This window comes from Zalophus californianus, chromosome 1 (genome assembly GCF_009762305.2).
Source record: "Zalophus californianus isolate mZalCal1 chromosome 1, mZalCal1.pri.v2, whole genome shotgun sequence".
NCBI classification, from domain to species: domain Eukaryota; kingdom Metazoa; phylum Chordata; class Mammalia; order Carnivora; family Otariidae; genus Zalophus; species Zalophus californianus.
Genome location: NC_045595.1, coordinates 158,364,593 through 158,375,050, shown reverse-complemented (window position 1 = coordinate 158,375,050; position 10,458 = coordinate 158,364,593). Strand labels below are relative to the sequence as shown.

Below are 10,458 nucleotides of genomic sequence, written 5' to 3'. Positions count from 1 at the left end.
ACAAATGAATTAATGCCACCATCTTCCCATGGATATCTAGACAACTTAAATCTGGGAGAGGGAAGAAGTTCCCAGGAGAGGCAGTGCTTGCACTGTGAGTATCCAAACCCCTTGACCATGGTGACAATGGAGTCAATATGAGGCACTTGCTCACATCATGTGGACTTGACAGGAAGAGCAGTTTATAATTCTAGACTCCAAAAGACTGAAGAACTATCACCGCTCATCTCCCCTTGTTTCCCGCTGCATGCCATACCACCCCCCCCCCAACATGAGGACCCAATATTGATTATCTGTACACAGTATTTTATAATTAACTGTGTGTATGACTATTCTCAACTAGTCTGTGAGCTTCTGTGCAGGGAAATTTTTTTTTTCAGTTTTATATTCCTGGTTTCTAGGAGACTACACAGAAAATAGTATAAATACAATAAATGTTTGAGTCACCATATAACTTGAATCTAATCTACAAGCTAGTGTCTTGGATTAAGAACCAGAACAACCAGATGGTTCTTTGCATACATCAAGGCTTTCAGCTGTTGTGGATCAGGTCTTGCCAAATTTGGGAGTATTCCAGCCTCTGCCTACCCTACCCTACTTTGGCTCTCTAAAGAGTGTTCATCACAAAGAAGTAAGCTAAAGATAGAAAAGAGCACTGAAGGAGACAAATGGAATGGCGGTGAAGTCTGCAGGAGGAAATTATTCTTTCTCTAACATTTTTGGGAAGGAAAGCAAGGCTTGCTTCCAGGGATTGGCAGTCTTCCAGAAGTGGTTTGTTCGCTATCTCTCTCCCTCAAGGATTTCCCTTTGCATTGTAGATATTCTTAGAAAGGGTGGCACCTTTAGCATATCAGTTATGCCTAATCAGTTGTAGCCATCTCTGAGCCAGAATGGGTCATGGGAAAGTGGCTGGAAAAGGGAAAAGGCCCAGGAGAGGGGAAAAAGATTCTTATGGAGGAGGCGGAAAGCCAAAGAAAATTTTGCCCACGGTCAGTTTTACTTACTCAAAATCACCCCCTCCCTTCACCCAGCATCTTTGCCATATGTATCAACCCATAGATTGGAGGAATGGGGAATCACTCTTTCTAGAAGGAAAGTGCTATTATTTAAGTTCTCTGCAGCCTGTCCAGGGACATCCCAGTTTGTCCAGGCTTCAGGATAGGAGAGAGGTGATGCCTGTGTTCGCCACATTAGGAAATTGTGTTGGAGAGCAAACATATGCCTTGTTGGAGGGACTCCATCAATGTTCAGGATGCTCAGTCTTTGCCAGCCTGAATGTCATTGGAAGCTCCAGTCTGGCTGTACAGAGATGATGAGGGTTTCTGTGTTAGAGGTGATGAGCCCATTGGGTCCAGCTGCAGCAGTGCACCATATTGGAAAGAAGTCATTCAATACATTTCCCCATTCCCATAAACACCTGGAACTGGAATCTGAACTATGAAGTCTGGTTCTCTATAAATTTAACATTAGTTCAGTCAGAGGAAACCTCTGAGTTTAGTATCCTTCTCCCTACAGGCCAAGAAAGATTCATAAATACCATGGAGTTAGACGATAACTTAGATACCTATTCCTACTCTCTTATTTTGTAGATGAGGTACTGAGTCCCAAAGGTAAAATGACTCACCTCAGGTCACACAAGTCAGTCTGTGGCAGAGTGAGAACCAGATATTTTCCCAAGTCCGGTGGCCATTTTATGGCACCCTTGAATTCTATGACACCTGACCCTTTGCCTCTCACTGCCCTAACCTTAGTTCCTGAGTTCTTAATAACATGTACAAAACTAAGAGAAAGTTTGGCTTTGGGAGATTTGCACCAACTTTGAGAGAATTGAAGAGACTTAGTTAGCATTTAACTGTGCTTCACTTTGTCATGAAGTTCAGAGTACTCATCAACCACACCCCACTATCTGCACCCCCCAAACCATTAAGTACAGAGCAGCCAAAGAGGAGAAAGAAGGCAAGGAAAGCAGTCCTGCAGGGAAAGGGGAGTTAGTAGTGGCAGAAAAACAGACAGGGGTCCTTTTTAAGAAGCTTCTCTTTTTCTGGAATTTCCATACACTATTAATACTGAGAACATCAGTTAGTGCTCATTGAGCCATCATTCCCCCTGGTCTTGAGTTGTTTTTATCACCATGGCTCTAGAAGTTGAGAAGGTGTGAACTTCAATGTTAACTATAGTCCAGAAAATGAGACCAGCTGGGCTCTACCGATTCCACTGTGTCTGGACTGCCTCCCTCTGCCTCTGCGGAAGGATCTCTCTGCCCTGCGATTTCTCCAGTGAAATCCCAGAGCTCTGCAATTTCTCCAGTGAAAAACAATTCCTGGAAATTCATGGAAGTGCATTGTGACAACCAGCAACTTTGTTTCCCTCACTCTCCTGGGTGTTTTTCTTTCTGCATACCGTAATTCCATAATAATTCTCAAAAACTATGTCTTCTTTGTTGCTGCTGTTTGGAAGGAAACACTTTCATTAAAAAACAAAACAAAACAAAATACCCAGATTACAAATGACCTGACCTGTACTCCCAGAAGACAGAGATTCAGGTGAGCTCATTATCTAATCCTCCCATTTACTGAAATGTACTTTGTGTTTTTCCAGATTACAGGATTTGAGGACATTTACCAATAGCATTTTCCTCTGCATGTGTCTCAGTCCCTTTGCTGAGCTATGGCTTATTCTACAGCACTGCACATGGATGATTCACGGCTTCTTGGCCCACTCACAGGAGGAAAGAGAGTTCAGACACATTGCTAATTATGATTTCACTGCCAGTGAAAAGTAATCTCAGGTTATAAGAAAGTGTTGTCTTTCTTTGGTTGTGGGCAGCTAGAACTTTACTAATATTATTCTGTAAGTAAATCTTCGATTATTATCTAATTGGTTTCCTTGGGAGATGAAACTCCCCATTATTATATTTCCTGAAATTGAGACTCTTTGGGCCCCTTACTTAGAAATTGTCCCTACGTAATTTCAGAAGCAATGGTAAAGAACTCCATTTCTTAACTGGCGATTTTCAGCTAGCCATCACCTTGGCAAATATTTAAGAGCAATTACAACATCCTGGTTCTCCCACCTGCACACTTTGAGCAGCTGGTATAGACTGTTCTAAAAGGAGAGAGGAAGAAAGCTCTTCACCATGGGAGGGGTTAGGGGTGGAAGCATAGTTTACACAATAAGAGAACTGTGTTCTAAAGTCACTTGAATTGTCTGGACCTCATTTGTCTATAAAACAGGTAAGAATGAATGGTCTTCATGGAGAATGAAGGGCAAAATAAGGGATTTCTCAAGTTTTTTGAGCTTAATTCCACTTTTACAATATAATTATGCATAACCAAGTCCAGATGATGTGAAGACAAATTTGTGAAAATAGGCATAGATAAGTTAATAGCTAATATTCACATGTGGCCTGAATGCAGTTATTAATATCTATGCTCATTAGAGTTAATAATACCAAGAGCATTAATTATTAATAAGAGGGACAAAAAATAAGAATTATCGATAGAGGCTGGCATGGTTAAGATGCTAAATGCCTGGGAATTGGACTGACAGCCCAGGGCAAGTTCACAGATAGTAGTTGGTAATATTACTTGGTGTTTGTTTGTTGAAAAAAAGAAGGAAGGGAAAGAGGGAGGGAGGGAGCATATTTAGTTTGAATTGCCATATCTAAAAAATAAATGCTCTTTTTCAAAGATAAAGATTGTATTTTGCACTCCAGCTACACTTCTATCCATTGTAACTTAGTAACGTTTACCTCTGAAAACAAAAAGAACCCTTGGATATACTCTCCTTTTTTGGTAATTTTCTTATATAAGATGCCAGTATGGTAATAGGTCCATTAACTAGTAAATACAGGGCTGTCAATTGTAACGGTTCAAGGTTTTCCGTGCCAGGAATTCCATGGCACCTGCTAAAATTCTGGAAGTATCACCTCTGGTTGCAATGCCAGATTCTGGTGATGATTTAGGGATTACTTTTCCTGGCCCTCTGATCTATCTCTGAAAAGACAATAAGATAAGAGAAACAGGGCAGAAAATAGCTATGATAGCAAAGCTGGGTTTGGTGCTTTTCCTGGCTTTGGTGGCCAATATCATTGGACTCCTATGGTATCAAGCTTTATGAAAGAATCTCACAATATAAAGCAGAGCCATCTCAACCATTTTTAGACTGACATTTCCAAAAGTGTTAAGAAGGTGTTTCCTCCGTTACATGTGTTCAGATGTTTCCTGAAAACATCTGTGCTGTGATCTTTAATTTTCTTTAACAATCATAGTTTTACTTACCAATGAATACTTTTTAAAAAATAAATGAGAGGTATAAATACTTTTATATAGAATTTTGTATTCTAAATAATGGCTATTATATAAGAAGAAGGAACTATCCATTTAGCACCAGATCCCCTCCAGTTAGAGAAAGAAACAATTCTTTTAAACATCTTTATGATTTAAGGTTTCAGTAACAACTCACGAGTAGGCAAAAGTTTGCTATTTATTTAATTTTGAAAGAACACAGAAAGAAAAAGGCAGGGAATGTAGGCAGTGTGGAAAAACTCCTTTACATAGCTGGCCACTTGTGGTTTTAACAGCTGCAGGGGAAACTGGCTGGGGCTAAGTTTACGTGTTTCTGTTCAGTAAGGGTATCCATGGTGGTAACTCTCATGATGACGGTAGTCATCCTGGTAACCATCCTGGTATCCTTGGTGGTAGCCATGGTAACCATAGCCTGCGTACTCATCTTCTGGGCAGCGCATCCCCAGTGACTGCTGAATGGCCATTTCCTGTCTCCTTAGTTGCATCGAATCAATTAAATCATACACAATCACCATGGACCACATTGGGGAAGGATACCAGGATTTGACATTTCCATCTTTTCCAACTAGAAGCATGGAGAAGTACTCTGGGCTCACTTGAAAATAGTTCCGGATGTCTTTCACCAAATGGGCTGGTATGTCTTCTCGCTCCACAACAGAACTCCCTAGAACAGGGTTAGAAAAGTTGTTGTTAGGGGATTGAAGTCAGCCCTCGAGCAAACATCAAAATGAGAAGAAATCACTATGAGAATAGAGAAAGTACCCATGAGTCCTTTGGTTCAAAATCCAATTAAAGAAGGTTGCTGGGTTTTTCCACTAGAAATTAAATGTCCCTGATGTTCTGCATCACTATGAGTGTCAAACTTTAAGACATGTGATGTCTCTTTTATAGGAATGTTACAAAATATGAAACCAGTCCTTTAATTTAATTCTGGCAAGATCAAGTTCTTTCAAGTTTGTCATGAACAAAGATTATATTGTTTATATTTCTAAGTTTATTTCCAATTAGCTTAGTTACTTCTTTGCAAATATGGCTTTCCTTTTGATACTTCTTTGTATAACAGAAAGCTTATTTCATTTTCAAAGGGGAAAAATACCAATTATGCAAGATGTAGATTACATGTATTTAAACTATTATGGTCAGTGAAAAGGAGAAGGGGAAGGGGGAGGGTGCTGATGCTTTGTGTGCCAGGGAGTTTATGCACTTTTATCTCTTGTGAAGAACTTGATCTTGCAAGGAAGAACTGATTTGCTTTCTGAAAACTTGAGTCATTAGTCATTTACTTTCAGCTTCTCTGAGCCTTTCAGTATTGATCCTCATGTATTAAAAGGGAATCAGTAAGATATGACCCAGGTGCTTCCTAAAATTATTGTGGGAATTAAATGAGAAGGCATAGATAAAAATGTTTTGTAAATCATAAAGTCCTATGCAGACAAAAAGCATTATTCTAGTTTAAAAAAATGGATACTTTTACTGTCACTTATGAATGATTTTATATTAAAAACAATAATAGTGATTGCACTCTATTTCCCGTTTGCGTGCACATGCACCCACATGCACACACACAAGGTAGGGTGAATTCAGTGAACTGTGTTCACCTTATAGGTACACCTACTGCTTGCCTACAGTTTAATATAATTTAATTGAACTTAACAGTAGTTCATAATGTTCTAAAATAACAGCACTTTACCATTAATTGGGAACAGTTCTAAAACTCCCCCAACTTCCTCTCCAACCCCTAAAAGTTTCAGAATGGTTATGTGGCGCAGACCTGAAAGAAAAAAGAAAACCATAAAATTGGTAAATCATATTTTACCTCCAAAGGCCGATATCTGACAATTAGAAATCTCTACATTAAAAAGAACATAGAACATAACCTGATTAGGCAAAATAATCCATTTTTTCTATGAAAATAGTAATCAAATGCTTTTAAAACCTCAAAAAAGACCAATTGTAGATTTAGGATTAGCAACAGGGTCAGATGTGCTGTTTTGTTTTGTTTTGTTTGTAGATGGAAATAAAAGAATTTGCTCTTAAACTGTGGTTCTATTAAATAACAAAACAGAAATGAAGCCATCAGAACATTCAGATATCTGGGATGATCTGAGCTGATTTGTGTGCTAAAAAAAGTCATGCCTGAGGTTATAACAGCTTACACGGATAATTCAACTGTCTCTAGGAGAAAAGACAGCAGAACCCATCTGTTTTGATTGTTAAAGGAATAGTTCTGGCTTTCTTGCACAAAGGTTTGTCAGTGTAAAGGGCAGGTTCTTATCACTTATTTAGAGGGTTCAAAGGAGAAGCACTTAAGCAAGCACAATGTGCTTCCCACATTCAGCTAAAGTTTCAGGAAAGGAGAGAAGGTCATGCCTTGGTAGCTTGTTGGAATTCTTTTGAGGATGAAGTGCACAGGAAGGGATTCAGGAGAAAAAACACTGGGGGACAAGAGGGCTGTCAGTTCATCATACCAAGATTTCATGGTGTTAGACAAAATGCCAACCTAGGCAGGGTCATAACTTAGGACTAATAATATGAATATCGATGGAGTTTTTTGTTCAGAGGAGAAAACTGACAGTTGTCATGGCAGGGGCTGTTTTAAGGAGGAGCTAAAATCCAAGCAAAAGGCTATTCCAAAAAAAAAAAAAAGTTTGTGGTCTTGCTCTTCTCCCAGAGAAATGAAGCATTCTGTTCTCCACATTGTTGAGTCATGTTTTCAAAAGGGAAGATCATGAATTTAATTATTCCCAGAAAATAGGACTTGTTTACATTTCCCGTATATTACAAAAGGGTTTGCTTGCACTAATGTGATTTAGGTTCTGTGTGCAGAGATTAAATGAAACATCACCTAATAACTGTTCCAAAGCTGTCTTTAGAAAATTAACAAATTTTAATGATATTCTTATCGTGAAGGGCCATTAACTTCTCTAAGAACTTCTTCCTTACCTAGCAACATGGGTGGCTACAAATAATTTAAAATATGCTTAAAAATACAAAAAAACCCCTTTATATTGATATGAAGTCTTATTAACTTTGATAATAAGGACTATACATAAAAACTCATGAATTTTCTAGTTGTTCTTACTGTTATGAGCTTGTTTTCTGTCTGCTTTTGAGTTATTATTTTACATCTTAAAACTGAAATGTATTTGTAATTTAAGATAGTGGGTTGTAGTAAGGCCCCAGGCTCTGTTAATGCTTTACAAAACTTATACCCCCATCTTTTTATCAAAATAATGCTGATTCATCTGTGTTCCAGTTAGGAATGGAATTTTTAAAATCTGTGGCTTTTAACTACTCCCCCCCGCAAGACTGTCAAAATTCTTCCTCCATAGAAGTGCATTTTAAATGAGATTTCAATTGTGAATTCCACTTTTGAAACTGCCCTTAGCTCCTTCATTCACCATAGAACTTAATAAATTCTATGTACTATGCATTTTCTGTTCTATGTGTCCATATTCAAAATGATACTATAGGCCACTAGGATAATAATTTTGGTAAAGAAATCAAGTGTTAGTCTTCAAAATACTGAGCAATTCACTATAAAAAATAAATAATAAACTATGTTTCTCTTTGACCTACTTGTCCTAAAAATAAGATTCTGTTTAATAAATCTTACTGTCTTTGGTGCCCAATTATATAGATCAAAATCCTTTTTAAGGGAATGGCAATATAGTACAGGATACTTCCATTAATATATTAATTCTCAAAGCCATTCCTGTTTTACAAAATACATTTAATCTATGGAGAGGGATCCAGCGTTTGTAGCTAAGTATTACCTAAGTAAATGATAATACCTGAGTTTTATGATGTTGAGCCAAGTTAAAAAAAAAAAAAAAGAAGGCACATAATACACATAATACAGATCACTCAAAGTAAAACAGTAGGTATTTTCAAACACTTCAGTGAAGAAACCCAGAGGGGAGAATATTGAGAAAAAAAAAATAAAAAAATAAAAAAACAAAAAAACTCCGGTTGACAAAGGCTCCAGTCTGAAAGCAACTTTATACTCAATACAACTGAGTAAGTGTCTGGGAATCTCCAGTCTGGACTGAGGAATATTTGGATGATCTAAGCTTCTATGTTCCATTTTGGAATTGACCAGGAAGAGAGTAGTATGGGAAAACAGTGATGACGAGGCTTCCCACTCACCAAAATTGCAGGCCTGGCCACTGAGAGCAGAGAGCTGCTGTGAATAGGCCCAGTCTTCATCATTAGGGGCAGAGATCACCAGCAACCGCCTCCTCCATCGGAACCTGAAACAGGCAGGAGGCGTGATTACTGCTTCAAACAATAGAGGCTAGTGTAAGAAAGCGGAGTCATTTTGGCTGGCGGGTTTGCCTGTGCCCAGAATAAAAAACACTGGCCCTTAGAAATATCTCATAGTTCCTCAAAGCCATTAAACTGCATTTCCACATTTCTTGCACTTTTTCTGTTATAACTTCACGGTCTGCCTACTGTGACATTTGCATGAAGCATCAGGCATGAGCCTGGCCACCATTCGGGTGGGGTCACTTGGGGAGACACGAAGTTCTCAGACGCCATGAAGACTGGCCAAAATGGTATGTTACATTGTAGCCACAGAAATAGGGAATCAGAAGGGAACTGAAGAAAACTCAAGTTCTAATAGAGTTCACTAGGGCTTGGAGGGAGTTAAGAATTGAAGGTATGGATAGGAAACAGTAGAAAAAGAGAACTAAATTTAAAGTAGGTGACAGTGACAGGAAGAAGGAAAATGGGGAAGTGGCTCAAAGAGGTCAAGGAGGGTTCCTGGAAAAACAAAGCCCTAGGTATCTTTCTTGGTAGCCGGTGGTTCTTCCAGAAGCAAATGCAAGTTCTAAAATGTAGCCTACTATCATTAGTAAGAACCAACATTATAGAGTCGTCCTGTGGAGTGGGATGGGGCTACACCTAGAGCCTAGGATTTTAGCATATATGGTAAACCTGTTTCTGCTCCAACACCGTAGGGTAGTAGAAAGAGCTTTTGTCTTATAACCTGAGTTCATGTTTCATCACTGCTAACTTTTTGAGTTCCTTGAGCATGTCATTGAGTTCATCAAAGTCTCAGATTTTCCTTATCTCTAGAACCAAAAATAGCTTCTACTTAAAAGAGGTGAAAACTAAAGAATTAAACTAAAACCCATCAGTGTAAGTTGTCCATGTGATGGCATGGATATAGACAAGACGGTGGCTTGATTTGTGGGCTTCTAGATATAGAACTTTGTCTATTAATAGACCCCGGACATTTGTCAGTCATAATGCCAAATGATAAGTGATTCAGTCCTTATGTTTGTGTATCATTTCATAGCACACACCCACCTACATTGACAACATTAGAGATCAGTGAAGGCACGGCCTATTGTCTTCATTTTACAGATGACGAAGTGGGGCTTGGAGGAGAGAAGTAATTTGCCTAACTAGTAAATTGAAGAGGTGGTACCAGTGGTTTCCCTAGTCTATCGCCCTTAGAGATCCTGAGGCGTGGCTGACACAGCCGGGGTCCCTCAGGAGAAAGGAAGGAAAGAGGGTACGCATCCAAGGGCTAACAGTATGGAGTTGTCTCCAATCCCACTTTCACTGGAGGAGGGCTTGCGCTTTCTGCCTTCTGTGCAGACTACTATGGGGTGTTAGCGCACTCGCTGAGCTGGAAGCCAGTTGGTTTTATTCATGACTTCTCTCCCTGTGCCCGTTCTAGCCTCACAGTGAACATGAGAGTTTTCAATCCCACAGAAAATGGCCTCTTGGGGGAATAGTGGTTCGGGTGAATGAGAGAAAATGACAGTCTGATGAAATACAACCTCTGAATGGACTCCTATAGCAGGGCTTGCAAGGGCTGCTTGCTGTGCCGTAATTACATTTGCTTCCTCTGCTTGTTTCTCTTCAAAGGGAAAGAAAAATGAAAACCTCCACTGAGGATTGGGAGATGAATGTATTTGGCACGGAGGAGGGGAGAGGAGCGTCTGAAACTGTCCGAGATCTCCTGGGAAGGGGAACAGTGATTGCTGTCGGATCACAAACATGGTCTCCTGCACCCTCCCTGCTTCCTTAGGACGTGTGCCAGCCCAGCACTGGCCCCCCAGCCAGCATCCAAACCAGGCCAGCCTCCTGGCCTCACACAGAGCTGCAGGGTATCCTCGAAGGAGCTATTTTGGGT

The 10,458-nt window shown here is 39.6% G+C and overlaps 1 protein-coding gene across 1 annotated transcript in view; it reads right to left on the bottom strand.

Moving 5' to 3' along the window:
• Positions 1 to 4,467: 4,467 nt before the first annotated feature.
• Positions 4,468 to 10,458, bottom strand: part of CCDC80 (coiled-coil domain containing 80) — a 35,680-nt gene continuing 29,689 nt past the window's right edge. Inside the window, exons 6-8 of the mRNA XM_027582905.2 lie at positions 8,457 to 8,560; positions 5,998 to 6,078; positions 4,468 to 4,971 (exon numbers count right to left, since the gene is read on the bottom strand). Coding sequence (XP_027438706.1) covers positions 4,625 to 4,971; positions 5,998 to 6,078; positions 8,457 to 8,560 — 532 coding nt within the window. The 3' untranslated portion in view covers positions 4,468 to 4,624. The remainder of the gene's footprint in view (positions 4,972 to 5,997; positions 6,079 to 8,456; positions 8,561 to 10,458) is intronic.